Below are 21,038 nucleotides of genomic sequence, written 5' to 3' on the forward strand. Positions count from 1 at the left end.
TTTGCAGGCCAAAATTTCCCTCCCAAACCCACTTTCTCCCCTTTCATATTTTTGTTTTGTCTGGTTAAGGAAAATGCTTCCTACCACAGCCCCTGGGTGCTTCACACTTGTCTTTTTCAATGGCATTTCCAGAAGAATAAAACCAAGAGAGCTGAAATAATTTGAAGGATCGTTCCCCTGAGATTTCCAGAATGATTCTGTAATACTGAGAAATGTGCTTTGCACAGTTTGAGGATAATATCTCTTTTTAATCTTTTTTTATTTCTTTTTAATTCCATGTCTAAGTTGGGCTTTGGCTGTTGGACACAGCATTATTTTCAGGATTTGAGTTTTCCAGGGAGGAGCTTTTGCCATTCCTCCTGCCCTGGTGTCTCCAGCCACCTTGCTGATGAGTGGCAGAGGATAACAGCTTTCAAAAAGGCATAATCATGCAATTTGTGTGGAGAGTACATTTGGCATGCTTAATTCACCCATTACAGCCCTTGTTCAATGAGAGGAGAGGAACTCTCAGTGGTTGGTACTTCATGGATTTGTTTTTCATTTGTCTCTTCCCTGTCTTACCACACTGAAGGCAGTGAGCTGTTGGTCTCTTTTTTGGATGGTGCTGGAGAAGTCAATCACCCCAGTCCTTCAGGGGATGTCCCATCTGGGGGAATGTGGTGGGAGTCCCATCCAGCCCCAGTGACAGCTCTGTTCAGCACTGGGCTCTCCTGGTGCCCTGCAGAGTCCCACCACTCTGTGAGGAACCAGAGGTCCTCTGTATCTTCTGTTTTCCTCTCCCACCCACCCTCCTTGATTCTGCGTTTTGGAATTGAATCCAGAGACAAATTTCACCTTTTTTTTCCTGACACTTCAATGCAAAACCCAGCTTTTTCTGGAAATGACACACTTTCTCACTCTTGGTTCTGGGAAAACACAAACCTTTCAGCCTCAGTGTTATTCTTGTGACTATCTTTCTGCACAAAGCTTAGTTTTTTTCCTAGCAAAGGAAAAACAGTTTCTGGTTTTTTTGCTGTTATGATGTGGTCTGTAGGCACCAAAAAGGGGATTTGGCAGAGCATGAAGTCACTGTGACAGTTTCTGTAGCACGGTGTCACCTCCCTCGAGAGTGTAGCCAATGCCAAAACACCCAGGTGGCACTGGAAGTTAAGGAGGATTTTAAAGTTTGTATTTTATGAGCTACCAGGACACAGTGAGAGATTTTGATACCATAGAATAATTTGGGTGGGACAGATCTCTAAGACCATTGAGCCCAGCTGTTATCTCAGCACTACCAAGGCCACCACTAACCCATGTCCCCAGATGCCATATCAATGCACCTTTTAAATCCCTCCAGGGATGGTGACTCCACCACTGCTCTGGGCAGCTGCTCAGCTGTGCCTGACCACTCTTTCAGTGAAGAAATTTTCCCTCATATCCAGTCTAAACTTCCCCTGGCACAGCTTGAAGCTGTTTCCTCTCATCCTGTCCCTTGTTCCTTGGGAGCAGAGCTTGCTCCCCACCTGGCTGCACCCTCAGGGAGCTGTGCAGAGGGAGAGGATTTCCCTCCTGAGCTTCATTTGCTCCAGGCTGAGCCCCTTTCCCAGCTCCCTCAGCTGCTTCTAGGGCTCCAGACCCTTCCCCAGCTCTGCTGCCCTCCAGACCACACACACCCGTTGTGTGATTGAGTGGCCTCAAGGCCATCAATCCAGATCTCTCTGCAGGTCCTTCCTACCCTCCAGCAGATCATCAGAGCCACTGTGGAGATGAGTTTTCTGGAAGAGATCTTGGCACTGTGCCTGCACTGTCCTTGCATGGCAGTGCTGTCATTACCTGTGTGTAAATAACCCCTGTGCAGGTCAGGGCACACAACAGGCAGCTGGCAGCACTGTGTACACCTGTGGGTTTGGAGAGGTGGCTGTTCACAGACCCGCTCTGGGAGAAGCAGATTTTCCATGCTAAGGAAAGGTTTAATCCTTTTCTGCTTCCCAGTGCACCTTGAGGTTGTTTTCCAAAGCTCCTGTTCTGCTCACATCTCCCTGCCTGTGGGACAGGTGCTTTGAGAGCAGATCACTAGGCAGCTTGAAAGTCTGAATGAAGAGTAAAGAAACCCTTCAAAGGACTTGCTTGTGTGGTCTTGGCTGGCTTGCTTAATCTTGAAAAACTAACAAGGGCAAAGATGCATAAGATTGTGTGACTATCCCACCCAATTTCAATCCTATATGATCAAAGGAAGAACAGGAGTGCAGAATTAATGCAGTCTCATGCACACACTCGACGTTGTTGCTGGCAGTGATTGAACTTGAAAAGCTCAAGATCAAGTTCAGATGAGCATCTTGGGGGTTTCAAAACTTGTACAAAATTACATTTGAAAATAGTCAGAAAAAAATGCCCACAAAGAAATACAATCTTAGCAGAAACTGCTAATGAGATCTCATGCAAAACATTTTTGTGCCATGATGTATTTCCAGCTGGATTTAAAATCCTTAGATTGTAATTTGTGTGCATAGGGTGTTTTTTTGTCCTTTCAACTCAGTTATATCAGCACAAGAAAAAGACTTCCAGCCTGCTTCACAAACTTCAGAGGTGCAATTGTGGTTCACCCTGAAACCAGACTGGCTCTTGTTGCTCTCAGAGCAAACTCAATCTCTATCCCCTGCTCACTGGTAGAGCCAGAAAAATAAAAAATTCATTTTACAGAAAAAAAAATCCAGTTTCTTTGAATTAAGATTAAATTTCTTGGTGCCTGTACTGTTTCCTCATTTTTACCAAATCTCTATGGTTCCTATTAAATTTATCTACAGACACTAATCTTTTAATGCTCCTGTTAAATCTCAGCCCTTACAGAAGCTTCATTTGTCAGCCACTTTCTCTGCACCTCTAGAACCAGAATTCAATCAGTTCCAAATTGTGTTCATACAAAAATAAAGAGGAAGAAAAGCCCTAAAAATACATTTCTTTTTTGCTTCATATTCAGGATATAAAATGCTCTACTGAGCTAGAATGAGATCTTCTCTGAACAAAGCCACGATATACAAGAGTGGTGATGGGTTTTGAGCTGGTTATAGATCCAAAAGCAATGACTGGATATGTTAATAATTAAGATTTCTGCTTGTTTTTGTGGTTTTTTTCTAGCTCTGCATGCAGTACTGGCCAGAGAAGACATCCTGTTGTTATGGCCCAATCCAAGTGGAGTTTGTTTCAGCAGACATTGATGAAGATATCATCAACCGGATATTCCGGATTTGCAACATGGCCAGGGTAAGAGAGGAGAACTACCACGTTCCCTAGTTATTCTCAAAAACACATTTTGGCTCGAGGAAGAGGAAGAGCCAAGACTTGTGGTGTAGAGATGCAGAATCTCTCACCTAGGAATGAAATTCTACTGCAGCTACTTCCTTTAATTAACATTTAATCAGCCTGCATTGCTAAAGGACTCTTGGCTGAAGGCAGCAAGTGCATGATATGAGCTGAAAATCTGTATTTAAATGGTGAGCATTTTTCTGTGTATATTTGAGAACAATTCATCACTTAGTAGCCAATATAAAGCCATCAGTATTGCAGGAAATAAACTGGGATGGTGTCAGCAGCTCTCCATCTGTCAGCTCCCAGGCAGCATCTCTGAAGACAGATGCAATGTTTACTGGCTAGACTGGGATTCCCAATTGCCACTGCTTTCCCTATAAATAAGCAACTGCCATTTCTGTAAGCAACTCTTTGTCTGTGTCCCTCAGCCCCAGGACAGCTGAAATGATAGAAACAAAGTTTATCTGCACACTGAGCCCTGGCAATTCGACTTCAGGGCTGCAGGAAAGGGCTTCAGCAGAGGATTTTTCTCTCATTAGATTTTTCCCAGATTGATGATGTTTCCTTTGTTGTTCCTCTTTCATTTTTTCTAGTCAGAAATGGAAGCAGGCTCTGCAAATTATATTTCCATGCAGTTTAACACATCAGTGTCTGCATGGTCAGGTGTGGCACTGCAGAGGGAACCTGGGGGTCCAGCCAATTGATAGATTGATAAACTGGCTGGATATTAGACACCTTCCTGTGTCCCAGGGGTCACAAAACTGGTCAGGACAAGGCTCTGTGCCTCTCAGATGGAGCTGGCTGATGCTGCGGGGCTGGCAGGGCGGGTGCTGTGTGCTCACAGCTCTCTGCACTCGTCCCTGTCCAACACCACGGCCACTGCCAGCAAACTTGTGAGGATCTTTTCCCTCCACAATCCCCAGGGAATTCTTGAGGGCTGCCTCTACTTCCTATTGCACAGCACAGTCAAGCAGGAAAGAGACTTTTGATATGTTTGTGTGGTTTGATGAAACTTTATCCTGGAGACCAAACAAGGCTCCTGTGCACTTGGTGTGTGCTTGACTCTGTCATAATCGTTATTGCTTGGCTCTGTCATAATCGTTATCCAGCTGAGAGCAAAGCCCTTGTCAGGTAGGCAGGTGCAGGTGCAGAGGGGAGGATGCTGTGTGAGCAGTGCTGCCAGCCCTGCCCTGTCCCCTGCCCCGCTCAGCCCCGCTCAGCAGCTCTGTGTTGCAGCCGCAGGACGGGTACCGCATCGTGCAGCACCTGCAGTACATCGGCTGGCCGGCCTACAGGGACACCCCTCCCTCCAAACGCTCCCTGCTGAAGGTGGTCAGGAGGCTGGAGAAGTGGCAGGAGCAGTACGATGGCAGAGACGGGCGCACTGTGGTCCACTGCCTGTAAGTAGGGCTGGGGAGCGTCTGCGGCCTCACGTGGCGCTGTGTGAAGACAACTGGTCCTGGATCTGGGAATCCAGTGCCTTGCCAGGCTTCAGCTGGGGAAAATGGAGTTAAATAATACACTTCAAGTTGAATATTGTACTGCATTCCAGTATCCTGGCCCAGTGCAGTCTGACTGCAGTGAGAAGCAGCTCCAAGAGCCCCGGTACAGTGTAGGTCTCGTGACTGGAGCTCAGACGGAGCCAAGGCAGTCCTGCCATGTACCAGCTCTGGGCACAGAGCTGCTGAGAGCCCAGAGCAGGGATCTGCAGCACTGCACCCCCTGAGCTTCCCTGTCCCCCACTCCAGGAATCCCTTATCCCTATCCATCCCTGCCCCTGTTCTACAGATCTCTGCTTTCACAGACTCACACAATGGTTTGGTTTGGAAGGGATTCCAAACTTCACTCAGTTCTAATGGACACCTCCCACTATCCCAGGCTGCTCCAAGCCCTGTCCAGCCTGGCCTTGGACACTGTCAGGGATCCAGGAACAGCCACAGCTGCTCTGGGCACCTGTGCCAGAGGCTCACCACCCTCAAAGGGAGGAATTTCTTTCCAATATCCCCTCTATCCCTTCCCTCTGGCAGTGGGAAGCCATTCCCTGTGTCCTGTCACTCCATGCCCTTGTCCAAAGCCCCCCTTCAGCTCTCTTGGACGCCCTTTAGGCACACAAACCCTTGAACATCCATGACCAGCCCTTCCATTAGAGACCACGGGGTGTGAGCTGTGTGTGCTCTCCTTCCCTCAGCCTCACCCCTTTTCTCCTGCTCCCAGGAACGGTGGAGGACGCAGCGGCACCTTCTGTGCCATCTGCAGCGTGTGTGAAATGATCCAACAGCAAAACATCATCGACGTGTTCCACATAGTGAAAACACTACGGAATAACAAATCCAACATGGTGGAGTCACTGGTAAGGCTTTTTTCTGCTCATTCCCCACCCAGTATGTGCAAGGGACTTCAGCATAGGTCAGAAACTGTCAAAATGGCTTCGTTTAGGATGAATCAAAATGAATGGGAACATGAAGACACCAGAATTAAACCAGACTGGTCCTGTTTTAGCATGTTCAGTGAATCCTCCTGCTTCTCCTGCTGAGAAGAGGGGATGCCCTGGCAGAGTGATGGACCCTGTGTCCCATGCCTCAGGAGGTCAAACCCCACAGAGTTGTCAACATGGCTGTGTGAAGAGTGGGATTTGTTCTCCTGTCCATGCAGGGATTTGTCCTCCTGTCCAGCCCAGGGCAGGGTGCTGTGACACGTCTTAAAAGCAGGAAGGGAGAACAGTCCAGCCCCCAGGCCTGGCTCCCTGCAGCCCAGGAGATTAAACTGTCCAATTCAGTCATCTCCATCCATCACACTGAGGTCGTGCCTCAAAAGCAGCATGTGCAGTGAGGGCTGGAGGCAAATAATGAATCCTCCAGACTGGGACTGTCTCTTTGGGTGTTTCCGCCTCCACTGACGACACCATCTCCCAGCCATGCCTGCTCAGGATCACCCAGAAACACAACCAGTGTTTGCCTGCTCCTGACAAAGGGTGTAAGAAAGAGGGAGGAGGTATTTGGGCTTGTGGAAATTCTGAGGAATTTTCCCATTTCCTAATGCCATTCCTTTGTGTCCTCTCTTCCAGGAACAGTATAAATTTGTATACGAGGTTGCACTGGAATACTTGAGTTCCTTTTAGCCCGGCGAAGGGAGGGGACCCCACGATGGGCCAGACCCCAAACTCTGGCGGATGCTTCTCCCCTGCCCCGCACTGGAAGGCAGTAACAAGTGTGGGAAGGAAAACTTCTCCTTCCTTCTCAGCAAGAGACTGAGGTTGCAGAGACCTCGCTGGAAGGAGGAGACGATGCCTGTGTGTGCTGCTGCCTGCTTTCTATCGGAACATCTACTGCTTCTTAAATAACTTACTGTAAACATTAGCAAAATGGGAGACAGGCTGAAAGACTGGACTTTCTAATCCCCTCTGACTTCTCTTTTGGATTGTGTTTTTGTTCTGCTTGCTGCAGAGTGGGGAAGGAATGAAACCCTTAGGAAATTCTCTTTTAAATGTCTCCTTTTTAATTTATAATTTTGTTCTCAAATCCCAGCCTTTTAATTTTTTAATTTCATGCAGCAGTCATTTGGGAAAAATGAGATAGCCATAGGGGATACATGAAATGTTTCATTACAATTTGTCTACCTTATCTGTTTCCTTTTATTTGTTTTTCCAATTGAAAAGGCCAACACACACAAAAAAAAAGAAAAAAAAAAAAAGAGAAAAAAAAAAGACTACACTGGAATTCTCTTCCCAAATGTAGTCCCTTTAAGCATGAAAATAGGTGGTGGAGATGAGAAGCTGTTCATGGATTCACTGCCTCCACACCAATATTTCCTCCCAGTTTCTGCTTGACTTCCAGGGCTGTGCATGACCCAGTTCCATCCCTCTGCTCCGTGTCCTTTCGCTGCTGGTGAAGCTGTTGAGGTTTCCCAGCCACTTGAACCCGAAGGTTCAATATTTGCATCAAACAAATGGCATTTGTCTCACAAATTCAGGAACATGGTTACCACATTTCCCAAGTATTGGGGGCAGTGTGTCTTTGACAAACAGGGTATGAAGTAGGTATTATTGCTCATATATGATGTATGACTATTTTTTATTTATTATTTGTATTGCTGTAGAACTTAGGACCCCTAGTCATGCCAGGACCCTGCTGAACTAGGCACTGTGCAAGCAGACAGCAAAGAAAAGTTCCTGCTCAAGAGTTTAAAGTCTGAAAGTTCTTAAAATTTGGTATGGGCAAGATTTCCTCACTATTTCCAGGCCCTACAAACTTCAAACTTGTAACTCAGTGGAGCTGAAGGAAAGGTGATGTACATACACAGAAACCTGTTCTGACATCTGAAAAGAGAAGTGTTAGCCTAGCACAGCAACTTCTCTTCTTAAGCAAAACAGCTTTTGTTTTCTTCTGCAAAAATGCCTGTGCAAGTTTCCTCCTCTCAAACAAACACCAGATGTGTTTTGCCACGGTTCTGGACCCCATTCTGCCTTCTTAGCAGCTAAGAAATTGCTTTTCTGAAAAAGTATGTTTAAGTAGTTAATCACTAAGGTCTGCAGGGTAATCTTGGGAAAAAAAAAAGGAATGAACAAGACTTTACAATAATTAGTATTTCAATTTAGCCATTTATCTTGAGGGTGTGGGATATGAGGTTGCTCTCTGTGTGTAAATTAGATTCTTGGGTGTAATTTCTTCAAATTCAGACTTGCTAAAAGATAGACTGAAGGTAAGACTAAGGAAACTCCAATTTTATTATCACCCTGTAGTTTTCCACCCTCAGGTAAACATTCAGAAGCTGCTGGGAGCTGTGTCCTGCCCATGCCTGGCACAGAGCATGCCAGAAGTTCAAAATACTTTGCTAACTCTATGAATTCAAAAGGCACCTCTGTTTTCTGGTCATTCTTTCTTCAGTAGTCACACACTCACCTTGACCAGGAGGGATGGAAGTGAAATCTGGCTAAAACAGCTCTTGACTCAGACACACCAGGACCCAACCAAACCATTGTCATTCACCAGCACCTGCACCAGCCTAGGGAAGGATGCTTGGAGTTCCATTAATACCCCTCCTGATAAGCAAAGGATGCTGAACCACCTGGGGTTTCTCTAAGGAGCTTTGGATTCTTGGCTTTAACATCATGAAGGTCTTAACTGATCGTGAACCACCTCACAGGAGCCTCTGTGCTGTTTCTGGCTGGTCCTTTCTGTTGCCTGCAGAAGAATCATGAAATTAACTTTAGTTCCAGCTGGGGCTGCCCCTGGGTGTCTGGCATCTCAAGGGACAGGCTGGTCTGAATTGGGTTTTTTATTTTATGCAACTAAACAACACAATTCAGCAGGAAAACTAGAAGGCAAAGTGAAACTATGAGATAACAGTGAGAGAAGTACAATACTGGTGTTTTGATTACAGGCTGGATGTGACAGTGCAGGTCAGGAGCTGGGAGAGGGAAAGGGAAGAGGGAATTCTAATCCCAGGATGGGATTTTTCAACAACTGCCCAGGTATGAAGGAGCTACAAGTCAGCAAAGTGGTTTTGACTCTGCTGACTCCAGAAAGCCAAAGGGAAACACTCCCTGTGGATACAATGGAAATATTAATTAGTATTTAGCATTCTGTTAATTTTACACGGAAAGTGGGACAGTGACAGGTCTCCCCCGTGACTTAGGGGAGTGAAGCCAGCACTGAAGGTGACAGCTGGGATAAGGGAACAGAGAGGTAAAGAAATGCCAGTATCACTGAGGTGTGAAGTGTAGGAGGTAATTTAGGCTTAACTTAAAAGAAAGTGGATTGAAATGCCAGAGTTAAGCGCACAGGAGGGGTGTGAGAGTGAGGGGAAGGAGGTGTGGGATGAGCAGAGCAGAACAGCACTGTCAGTGCAGAGGTTTAGGGTCTGGAGGTAGGTTTGGATGTGTTTTATGGCATGGAAAACACTACTAAAGGGTCAGGTACCTGTGTCAGCTGGCTCACAGCAACTCACTGTGTGCTCAGCCCTCTGCAAATGCCAAGTGATGTTGGCACAAACTGCAGGGAAAGATATTTAAGCTAAATTTTACATTTTATAGGAGTTCAATGCAAATGTTGGTTACCACAGCCCAACTGTTAGCCACAGCTTATTATGTGGCCACTCAACCATGTGTCTGAAGTTCCTAATGTCCAGCCTACAACCCATATGGAAAGATGCTCAGCAGACACTGCAGATTGTGTTGCCAAAGTGTTATAAATTCCTGCAGTTACGGTGCTTTTGGGGGACTGACCCAGCTCCAGATGCTGTTGGCTCAGGGATCTTCATGCTGTTCCTCCCTGCACAGTGCATATATGCCAAGGGTGAATTAATGATGAAGGGAATTGTGTGGAAAAGCTCACTTTAAATCACTTTATTACCTTGAGGTTGTTTAAACCCTAGAGAACAGCTCATAGTGAAGTAGGTAATGTGTTTGAAGCAAGATTATGGGTGATGGGTTTGTTTTCATGGGGAAAGAAAGAAATTATGAGAAGAGATAAAAGAGGTTTTCTCACTCCTGGAAGGATTAATAGTCAGTGTGAGCTTTTCAGCCTAAGCATCCCCTGCTGTGGATGAAAAGTGATAATATGCAGTAAAAAAAGGTGAATTCCTCAGTGATTGAATTTTAGGCTGGAAAAAATACCATATTGAAAATATTTGAATGGACATCATGAAGATGAACTTACTCATTTGGAGACATCCTTCAGGGCTGAGGGGGAACTGTGTGTGATAGCACAGAGTTGGTGTAAAGTTTGGTCTGCAATACAAGGAAGTAGAAACAGGTGGCTCAGGGTCACTATCTCATATAGGGCATAACCAACATCTTAAATTATTAATGGATGTAACTGCAGCAATGAATTCCACTGGTTATCAGTAGTTTCTAGCCTTTTATTCTGCAGCTGTAAACTCTCTGGAAAAAAAAAACAAAAACAAAAAAAGTCCTGTAGCCACTTAGACCCCACAGTAGTAGATTTAAGCCTGTGGATATTGAACTGGCTTTTCTACTTTCCACGGGACTTTTAGCAGTAGTTTGTGGGATTTCTCTTGGGAATCTCAAGCCAGGGATTTCTGGTCACTGCTCTTGGTGTGCTGTAGAGCAGGAGGAAGGAGAGAGTCTCCTGTAGCAGGTGGTTCAGGAGGCAGTTAAACCAGTTTCCATCTGAAAAAGAGAAAGGAGAGGAAATCTCCTTTGGGAGAAACAAAACATTGGAGAAGGCAGATGTATCCTGACACAGGTAGGAAATTTGCACCTTGCTCTCTCATTCTTGCACAGCTGCTCTCATCCCTCTCTCACTCTTCTGAGTTCCTGCCAAGACCATAAAAAACAGGTAATGTCACATTCCATGCTGTGGAGATGGAGCACTTGGAGTGTGACAGAGGGAATAAATCCTGAGGGACAAAGATAAAAGATTTGCTCAAGAGAGGAATCTTCAAATATGAGGTGCTTCTATCTGTCACACTCGCAGAATTTTTAGTGAAGTCGTCACAGAGCAGTGCACAGTCCTGGCATGGGCCTGGATGGGCAATGTGGTGGAAAAGTTCCCCCTGGAAAACTTCATTGTCCTGTAATAAATGTGAACAATCAGCTCCATGATGTTGGCAGCACAGTTAAGCTTTGTGATTTCTCCAGCCATTGCAAGGGGCGTCTCAAAACCTTGGTGTCAAACTGCTGCATTTTCATTTGAGAATCTTTAATTTGTCTTAAGCGTACAAAAGACAGTCAACCCCATTTTTTTTAGGAAAATAAAGGCGGCCATGTGGCAAAGGTGACAACATCTATTCACCATAAGCACTGCCATTGGGTCAAAAATTCCATTTTCCTGCTGTGTGAGGGCAGAACCAAGCTTTGCAGCTGCCCTGCCCAGACAGGGGAACGGGAGGAGCCAGCTAAGTCAGAGGCAGATGTGAGTAATGAGGATTCTGTTAACCCTCCTGCGCTCCTGCTTATTTAGATTGCAGTCTTCTATAGCCATACATACATAATATACAACTTCAATGCAAGTGCTCTTTCTTTCCCTGTTCCCAAAAATACCTACAGCTCTTTTTCCTTGAGGGTGAGCCAACAGCATAGCGAGCAAAGCCCAGTTCCTGCCGTTTTGGCAAGGACCACAAGGAAAATCCATCATGTATTATCTGTTCATTGACTTGGAAAAGGTATCAATCATCTCCCTCATATGCATACTTGAAGAATGTACAATTTTCTCAAACTGTCAAGCAGAATCATACATTTTCATATACTAAGACCAAATCCTGGTGGTATGGAGTGTGATGGAAAGAAAAAAAAAGAGACAAAAACTTGCTGGCTTCCAGTGACCTCTAGTCTATAACCTTCATTTGCTGTGTTAAAATATTTTAAAAGTTTCTCTTGTGAAAAAAAAAGTAAACTATGCTCAGAATATCCTCCAGTTTAATTGGGACTAGCAGAATGTTAAAACCTGGCAGCTTTTCCAGTCTGTAAAAACACGAGAGATCTAAATTAGTCTTTCCATCCTTTTCCCAGTTCATGCAGCAGATTTTCCAGCACTATTCTGTTTTCAACCTGAGCCTTAAAAGACAAACTAATGCAGCAGACTGAATGCCAGATGCTGGTGTTCCCATAGTGTTTCCTGGCAGGGGGGGCGGGAAATAAAAAAAAAGATGAAAAGGGAAAAGAACAAGCTAAAATGTTTTTCTTCTTGGAATCCAATTCAATGAGCTGTTTCTGAGCAGTGTAAACATGAGCCAGTCCATGCTGCTGGGGAGGTACAGGGTGAAGATGCTGCTGATGTCCCTTAGGGTCCAATCCTGATATTTCATATATAGGTACCCAAGAGTGCAGTGGCTCCTTTAGTGGAGGCAATTGTCACAGAAGTGTTACAGTGGAGGTCTGTTACCCTGAAATGCCACTCCTTGGGACACCCTGTGAGACACCTCAAGTGTGTTTCACTGTGGAGCTGGATTTCCTTGTGTGAGTACATCATCTTTCAGTGGGGACCTCCAGGAAATCTTTGTGTGAAATAACAGAAAGGAGTGTGTTTTGGGGGATGGAAGAGGAAGTGGGGCCAGCACTTTACAAACTTTCATGAATTTAGGTACTCTGAGACCCGCCAGGACAAGCACAGCTCAGTTTTTCACATTGCTGACAGTCAACCCAAATTTCATGTGCTGGACTTCCCTGTACCTGGAGCAGGACTGGAATTACCCCCTCATTGCCCCTCTAGCCCTTTCTTGCACTGCCAGCATTTAAACACTGTACTTCTATGCCAAAAGTTTCAGCTGCATCCTTAACACATCCCTTAACCCACCCCGACTAACCGCAGTGACAAAATTCACTCCCACACTGATTTAATCTCCTCCCTCCCCGCACCGACCCTGTGGGAACCCAAATGTGCCAGCATCACTTCTTGCCAGACTTGTCACCACTTCCCAGGGCGATGCTGTGGCTGCCTCTGGCTGAGCAGCCTGCCATTCCAGCTCCCTGGATGTGTTTTGGGCAGGGAGGAGTGCTGCATGAGAGCCAGTCTCTGCTGTTGCCATGCCGCCCCCTCTCCTCCCCTCGGCCTTTATGGATTACTGGTGAAACTCACTTGTACAGTTTGGATGTTTGATAGATAAAGCACGTATGAAAAAAAAAAAAAAGGAAAAAAATATAAATACAAAACTCTCAACACTGTGCATTCAGTGTCTTTTCTTTCTAGCTTAAAAGAAGGAAGGTAAATAATGTCAAGTCAATGAATATCAGATATATTTTTTGACTGTACATTACAGTGAAGTGTAATCTTTTTTTTACAACTGCGAGTCCATCTTATTTATTCTTGTAAATGTTCCCAGACAATGTTTGTAATATGGGCTGTGTTGCAAATCCATAAAATAAATCTGTGATCTGAGATTAATGTTTTACTAAGAGACTCTTGTACTTGTGCCTTTTCTTTGCTCTTAGAGAAGACAGGGCATTGTGAGCAGCACTGCTGGAAATGATGGGGTGATTGCATGACAAAAAATAAGACCAGCATCTTGTCACAGTGATGGGCTTTGCATCATGGTTGTCATTAAGGAGATGAAGAGCAGCAAAGAGAATTCAGCAGGCACTTCAGCCTAGCTGCACATTTTGTGTCAGTCCTCTCAGAAATCCTGTGGATGTGAGCTAAGTAGTTTTGAAAATTACAGTCTTAGCAGCATGGGTTAGAGCAAAGCATATTTTTGCAACTTTTTCTCTCTAGCAGGTATTACTGTATTGTTTCCTTGGTACTCAGTGCTGAATGACAATTGCTGATAGGTTCCTGAGATTTTTCTGGTGGTTTCTATAGACGGGCTGTGCTGGTTCAGCTGAGGTAAAGTCCCTTCCCAGTGTCTGGTTTGGGGCTGGGGTTTGGATTTGTGCTGAACACAGGGTTGATAATGCAGATGATTTTTGTTATTGCTGAGCAGGGATTGCACAGAGCCAAGGGCTTTCCTCGTACAGCCCTGCTGGGGAGGGGCTGGGGGTGTGTGGGAGGCTGGGAGGAGGCACAGCCAGGAGAGGTGACACAAACTGACCAAAACAAGTCCCAGAGTATGTGACATCAATGCATAAAGTGGGGGAGGAAGATAGAAAAGGGGAACATTTGGAGGGATGGTGCTTTTCTTCCCAGGTAACCAATTAGTGTGATGGGGCCCTGCTCTCCTGAGGATGGCTGGACCTGCCCGGCCATGGGAAGAGAGGAATGTACTCCTTGCTTCGCTTTCTCCTTGTTTTGCTTTCTCCCTGTTTGCACAGCTTTTGATTTCCCTGTCTTTATCCTGACCCACAGGCTTTCTGGCTTTTATCCTTCCCATTCCCTCCCTGATCCAGCTGGAGGGGGGTGAGTGAGCCCCATGTGGGGTTTGGTTGTTGCTGGGGCTAAACCATGACACAGAGCCATGGAAATCATGGAATATCCTGAGCTGGGAGGGACCCACAAAAATCATTGAGTCCAATCCCAGCCCTGCCCAGACCCCCCAACAACCCCACCCTGGGCATCCCTGGCAGCGCTGTCCAAACGCTCCTGGAGCTCTGGCAGCCTCGGGGCCGTGCCCATTCCCTGGGGAGCCTGGGCAGTGCCAGCACCTCTGGGGAAGAACCTTGCCCTGACATCCAGCCTGAGCCTCCCCCAAACAGTTCCATTTCATTTTCCTGAGTCCTGCCACTGGTGACAAGACTGAAGAGCTTGGAGCTGTCCTTCCACTGCTCCTTGTGTGGATGATGAAGCCCTCAGTGAGGTTTCCCCTCATCTCCTCCTCTGCAGACTGAACAAACCAAGGGACACAGACAGGGAAGGGATTTTGTGCAGGTGTTTGGTGCTGCCAGACCCAAACAGTGGATGTGGGTGTCAGCAGTGAGTGTTTTCACGCATTTCCCATCTTCTGGTCTTCCACACGCATTCATCAACGATTCCCAAGGCAATGCTTGGCCCCTTCAGTCAGTGCAAAGCAGAAGATTGTAGGAAAGGGAGTAGACGAGGCTGCCCTGCTCTGGACACCACTTTATTCCAACAATACAAGCAGGAGTGCATCGAGATTCACAGCTTAGGGTGTCAAAACAGAAGAACCTAGCCATGCTACACCTGTACAGCCCTGCTGTGATAAGAACTGCTCTTTTAGGCATTGTTCATTAGCCCCAATTAAAAAAAAAAATAAATTTAAAGTAAGGATTACTAACAAGAATACATATCTCCTGTTTTTGTCAGAGGAGTTGGAGTTAATGATCCTTGTAGGTCCCTTCTAAACCAGGATTATCTATGATTAAAGCACTGTACATGTACCTTGGAAGTGTAATTTAATACTTCTTTCTGTATCATTATTTTCTTTTGAAAATGCTTCATTTTAATTCTTCATTGCTATGAAAAAAGCTGATTCTGCTCTGGATGTTTGACTTAGATATGAGTGCTTTGCTTTTTTTATTGGCCTAATGAAGCAAATCCCCCATCTTAATTGTGGTGAACATTCAGATCCAACTGTTTGTTTGAAGAGTTCATTATAATGAGGTCAGACTGTATGAGCTCAGAGTTGTTGTTATACCAGGGAGAATGTTGGAAGAAGTTGATACCAAAAAAAAAACGCTCCTCACTGAACTGTCAGATTGAGGGGAAGTTTAACTGAGAGTCCCAACTGTGTAACAGAGACATGTGTGCTCATAGTGATTAATTGCAGTTCAGCCTGGCACTTTATCCAGATTTATCCAAAATATTTTGCTGACACTTGATATTAACAACAGGTTGCATTTAGGGAAGGTAAACAGCAGAGACAGCTCTGCCATATTCCAGATGGTCTTAGAAAGATCTGCTGAAGCACCAGCACGGCTCCAAATTCACCTTTCTGTCCTCTCATCTGCCCAGCACAAGGATAACAATGGGATGAAGCTGCTGGGGAACACATGGAAAAGCCTGAAGCCCAGTGGGGTTCAAAGTGTTTCACACCCTGCTCCTGTTGCCGTGGCTGACGTGTGCCAAGGTGTGAATCCACAGGTATTTCATCCAGGTCATCACTGCAGCTGCTTTTCCATCCATCCCCTCGCAGCCAGGATCCTCGTCCTGCTCCTGCTGCAAGGTCTGGCAGGTTTGACAAACACTCTCTGCCTGAGCTGCAGATCTTTGTCTCGCAAGCTGAACCTTTAAATATCAGCTCCCACACTGAGCTGAGCATGCAGCTGTTGTTTTCCAGCAGGCTCCAGAGCTGGGACTTACTCAGGCTTGGTTGCTTACATGATAGTTAGAAATTGTTTAGATTGGAAAATAGATAGAAATTGGAAATAGATAGAAATTGTTTAGATTGGAAAAGACCTTTAGGAGCCTCAAGTCCAACCATTCCCACAGCACTGCCAAGGCCACCACTAACCCGTGTCCCCAAGTGCCACATCCACACGGCTTTTAGATCCCCCCAGGGATGGTGACTCCACCACTGCTCTGGGCAGCCTCTTACAGGATTTGACAACCCTTTTCCTGGAGTAATTTTTCCTAATTTCCAATCTAAACCTCACCTGGCACAACATGAAGGCCATTTCCTCTTGTTACACAGGAGAAGACACCAAGTTGTCCAGCTCTAGAGAAGGAACATAAAAAATGACCTTGATGGTGAGAAAAAGGTCTCTCCAGAGGGTGAGTCTGTCTTGGGTAAATCAGCCTGAGGCACAGGGGTTGGACTGTCCCTTGGATGGGCCTGTTTGAGTTAGCTCAGGGACAAACACCAAACACTTGATTCTGAGATGGTTGCAGTGAGATGTGAGGTGCTCCCTCATCAGTAGATACCTGCAGGAAAATTATCTGTGTCATAAGTGAAGCGGCATAAAGACAGAAAGAACAGATTTAATGCTTCTTATTTGTGCCTGGAAATACTTCTGATCTATCTATCTTGACCATTTCAGGTTCTCTTCTTTTGTTAAGTCACATATTTGAAAAAAAAATTGAAAAAAATCTCTTTATTTATATTATTTTATATTTATTTTACTTTATCAATTTAAATTCTACTCTGTGTAAATTTTACTACTGTACACTGAGGTAGAACTTTAATTTGCAGAAGCTGAACCAAATAAAAAGACTTTTAGTCTTTCTCGTAATGACCTTATTTCCCTGTGAGTTATTTCTGTGTCTGTTTGGGAGTGTGTCATATTTCTCACTAAGAGTGTTTTTATAAATGGCTTGTAAAGGTTTATCCATAAAGTGCTTATAAATATATATATATATATATATATATAGTGAATCAGTAGCTACAGGGCTTTTATGTTACAGGTCAATGGTTTTACTTAAAAGTCTGTAACATTTACTGATGTGTTTATAAACACCGATAATGTAGTCTTTATGCCAAAACCAATATAATATTTAGTACCCCTTTATTAGTACATTGTAAATGATAGACTGTTAAGATAAACTATAACCTGATGGAATTTTCAGCAACGTGGTGAAATAGCCTTTTTATTGCATATATAAATGGTTGTGTCTAAAACAACTGTGAGAGACAGCCTGGCTTGCACAGAAAAGTCAGTGAAACATACAGAACCTGATTCTGGAAATGGGAAAACCCAGAAGCTTCCAGCAATAATCTCAGCAGGATGAATGTGAGCCTTGGTCTGTGTAGGATCAAGAGACTGAAGAGCTTGTACTAAATATCCTTTTATTTGAAATTTCCAGAGGTGTTCCTGAGATCATCCTTCCCCTTATGTATCATGGGGTGGGAGAAGCCAGCAGTTATTTCTGAGTCTGGAAGCACTGAGTTCAGCTCTCAGGGTCACTATGGATTTACCATTGGTTGTTGAGAAAGTTGTGTGGGTGGCACACAAAATGATGAGTTTTGTCCTCTCCTGGTCCTCCCTGAGCATGGGATATCACAACCGTGAGGTGATACCTGGATGGATTTTTCTTCCAAGTAATGAGCTGAATTTGAACTTGGCTCAGACTTTTTCCATCCATCCAGTCCTTGTAGGATTTGTAACCCCCCAGCTGAGCATGCCAAGAGCACAGACAGAAAGAATCTCCATTCAGGATTGACACAGCCCAGCTCTGTGCATCAGTCTTGGAGAGGAAGCTGTTTGAGTAGGGCAGTGATTGTGTGTGTGACTCTGTGTGTGTGCACTCACCTCTGTCTTCTGACCAACCTGGCCAAGTGGACCCTGCTTTTTGCAGAGATATTGGATTAGGTGGCCTTTAAAGGTCACTTCCAACCCAAACTGTTCTATGGTTCTGTTACCTCCTCCCAAGAGCTGAGCATCTAAACCCAGTGGGATCACAAAGCTCTATCGGCAGAGACTGCACAGCCTGACAATGTGCTGACAATGGAAGAATGGGCTGTCTAGGAAAATGCTGGTGGATGTGCAAAGATCCAAAATTATTGTTTATTCTGGTGCTATAGGAACAATCTTGCAAAGAAAAATAGGCTCTGACAAAGGAGGTAATGAGCAAGCCCAGTTCTCTGTGCCTGTGTGTACAGGCAGTTGAATTATAATTGCACCACGCCGCTGAATGTGCACATTCACCATTTGTAAGCAGCCAGTTCCCAGCTCAGCCTGTAACTGGAGAACATCACAACATGTGACACTGGCTCCTGAATCACTTGGGATGTGAAGGATTAGGTGTGGCCTGAGTCAAAATTAATATCAAAATCCCAAATAAGTACTTGGTTTGCTTTGTGTCTGATCTGGATCCTAAGGAAATTGCTTTTTTCTTCAGAAGTTGTGTGTAGAAACTGTGTTGATTTTTATGGATTTGTTTTTTGCTTATTCCATACAAGTTGTAGCACTGTCTCCATTGCTGCAGACAGGAACTTTGGTGAAGAATTTGTGTGGTACAGGAGAAAGGTAGGTTTGATGTTTGGGGAGGAATTTATTTTTTCCAGTCACGCCAGTCATCCACATACTCTGTAACCCATCTTGTGCACAACACTGAGAGCTGCTGCTTCCTCTTGTGTTGCTGGAAAAAGAGTCAAGTGCCACTATTCTGATTTAGTGACATTTTTACACCAAAGTCTAGAGCCTGAAAATATTTTATAACAAATAAGACCTGCTATGTGTGTTCAGTGCATTACTGGTATGTGATCCTTTTGTTTGAATATGGCTCAATTCAGGCTGCACCATCTAAAAATGTCATTTTCCTACCAGGTGTTGCAAAAAAACCCTTACCTCTAGAATTCCTATCATCCTGCAGCTGGGTCAGGACTGAAGTGTGAATCTGGGGCTTGGCCCAAGCTCAGGGGTGGAAAATGAGAAGGGAGGAGGCCTGGGGAGGAGGGCTGTGCCCACATCAACTCCCTCCACACCTCTCAGGGAAGTTGTAGCCTCCCACCATCCTCCCACCCTCAACTGTGGGCAGGGTCCAAGGCAAATTGTCGCCTTCCCCCATCCTCCCACCCCTTTTTGGGACAGAACAGCTGCAAAAACTTTCATTGTGCCGTGGACAAGTATTAAGTCAAAACTCAATTTGGGCTGTAAACATGCAAATAATTCTCTTTGACAAACTCCTGCTGCTGCTGCTGCTGATTACATGAATCAACTTTGCAAGTCTGGAGATTTAATTTGTGCAAATTGCAGATGGAAAACCATAGGACCAGGCTAAAAAGACAGACATACACTGCAGAAATATAAAGCAGACAGCACCTTGCTGGAAGAGAACAGATCTCCATCAGTACCTGTTCTTTTAACAATTTTGGGGATGAGAGGATGTTGAATAATGTCACAGTTGTATCTGCATCAGGATGTGGAAAACAATCCTCTTTCTTTGATGCTGCTATGTTTTCTTTTTTGTCTGCAGCTTTTAAAGTAATTTTGCTGCTGTGGTCCCCGTGTGAAAGTGAGGGGGTGGTGGCAAGCATTGGAAAGCAGGGTCCATGAGGAGATCAGAGAGGAACTTTTATTCCTGGGAATTGTACTGGATTTTTTGGGAGATAACTCCATCACTTCAGGATGTAATTATTTGCAATTTTCCTGCTCTTTCACAGACTTATGAAAAAAGGAGAGGCTTAGAAGTTATCAGCCCCAAAGCCAGCTCTGAGGGATTGATAAGAACACGCTGCACCCTTTGAACCTGAGGGGCAACCTGAAAAAAAAAAGGTATTGCAGATGGATTTAACCTCTTTGGCAAATGCAGTGGAAAGATGGAAATGAAATGTTTTCCTAACACGTTCCATCCAATTTGAAACAACCTAAGCACTGAAATCACTTTCTGGTGTTTTTCCCTTCCCTGGTTTGGTGGTCCTCCCTGGAAAGCAATTTTCTGTGGTCATTATGTCCTCGTGGGAAGCTGCTCACTTGCCCAGGTGGTGGCCCAGCATTGGATGCTCCAGCAGCCTGGGAGATTCCTGGGCAATTGGATTAAATATCACTTTGATCTTGCTGGCCTTTTGCACCTTCACTTTGGGGCAATTCAGGCTTGTCTTTTACTTACAAGTTGTGTAAATACTGGCTTGTGTCAGGATGTGTATCTTTATGTGCTACAGATGTGTACAGAACACATCAAACTTAAAAACACTGCTTAAATGTGTGTATAGATGTGTGTGTGAAAATAGATTTTGTGCTACTTGTAGCTTAGCATAAACCTGCAACTTGTTATTTAGCATGCCATATGTATCTATATGCAACTTGTAAACTCTATTTGCACATATATATGTGTGTATGTGTATATGTAAATAATGTTGTGCTGCCTCCTGAGGGGGTATCCAGCAAGCTGGGTGTTCTCCTGGAAAGGTGTTATCCAGGCAGGATGCTCACTGGAGTGATACCTGCTGGAAAAAGGGGTGTGTGGGGGTTCTTCATCATGACAAAAGCCACATTGTGATGTGCTGGGAATTTTCTCCCAAAGCCTCCCAAACTTTGCTGTTTATTCTGTGTCTTTCCTGTGGGAACATCCACACTCCAGACCCACAAGGCTGAATCATTATGAACCAATATCTTGTAATAACAATGTAATACACAAAGTCTGAAGTGTCCTGGACACCTCTATAGTGTTAAAAATAAGTATTAAAACAGGGCTCCAGCTCCCAGATATATTTAAATAGTTCAGTATCACGTGAATGGGTTAACCCAGGTGTGCCAGGGCTGTGACTGGTGAGGTGACAGTGACTGGGTTTTTGTTACAACCTCACATCTCAGCTGAGTGTGGAACATCACAGAGGCTTAGACCCCTTTCCCTTCCTGCTATTCCCAGTGCCCAAACATTTCCCTTAAGCTGAACATTGAGACTTTGATTTACACCCCTCCTTTTGGAGGAATATCTGTGTTTTAGGAGGGGTTTTGTACATCAGCATGGTAGGAACTGTGTGCTGAAAAGCAGAGGAGGCTACCAGGTGGTAAACAGAGAATTTAA

The 21,038-nt window shown here is 44.8% G+C and overlaps 1 protein-coding gene across 7 annotated transcripts in view; it reads left to right on the forward strand.

Moving 5' to 3' along the window:
• PTPRT (protein tyrosine phosphatase receptor type T) overlaps window positions 1-13,115 on the forward strand; it is a 436,478-nt gene extending 423,363 nt beyond the window's left edge. For all 7 annotated transcript variants that reach the window (XM_088064391.1, XM_088064395.1, XM_088064397.1 and 4 more), the window contains 4 exons: window positions 3,115-3,240; window positions 4,522-4,685; window positions 5,500-5,635; window positions 6,350-13,115. In XM_088064391.1, coding sequence (XP_087920517.1) covers window positions 3,115-3,240; window positions 4,522-4,685; window positions 5,500-5,635; window positions 6,350-6,403 — 480 coding nt within the window. In that variant the 3' untranslated portion in view covers window positions 6,404-13,115. The remainder of the gene's footprint in view (window positions 1-3,114; window positions 3,241-4,521; window positions 4,686-5,499; window positions 5,636-6,349) is intronic.
• The last annotated feature ends 7,923 nt before the right edge of the window (window positions 13,116-21,038 follow it).

This window comes from Pseudopodoces humilis, chromosome 19 (genome assembly GCF_049639895.1).
Source record: "Pseudopodoces humilis isolate 2021_Gansu_Grassland_sample_001 chromosome 19, ASM4963989v1, whole genome shotgun sequence".
Classification (NCBI taxonomy): domain Eukaryota; kingdom Metazoa; phylum Chordata; class Aves; order Passeriformes; family Paridae; genus Pseudopodoces; species Pseudopodoces humilis.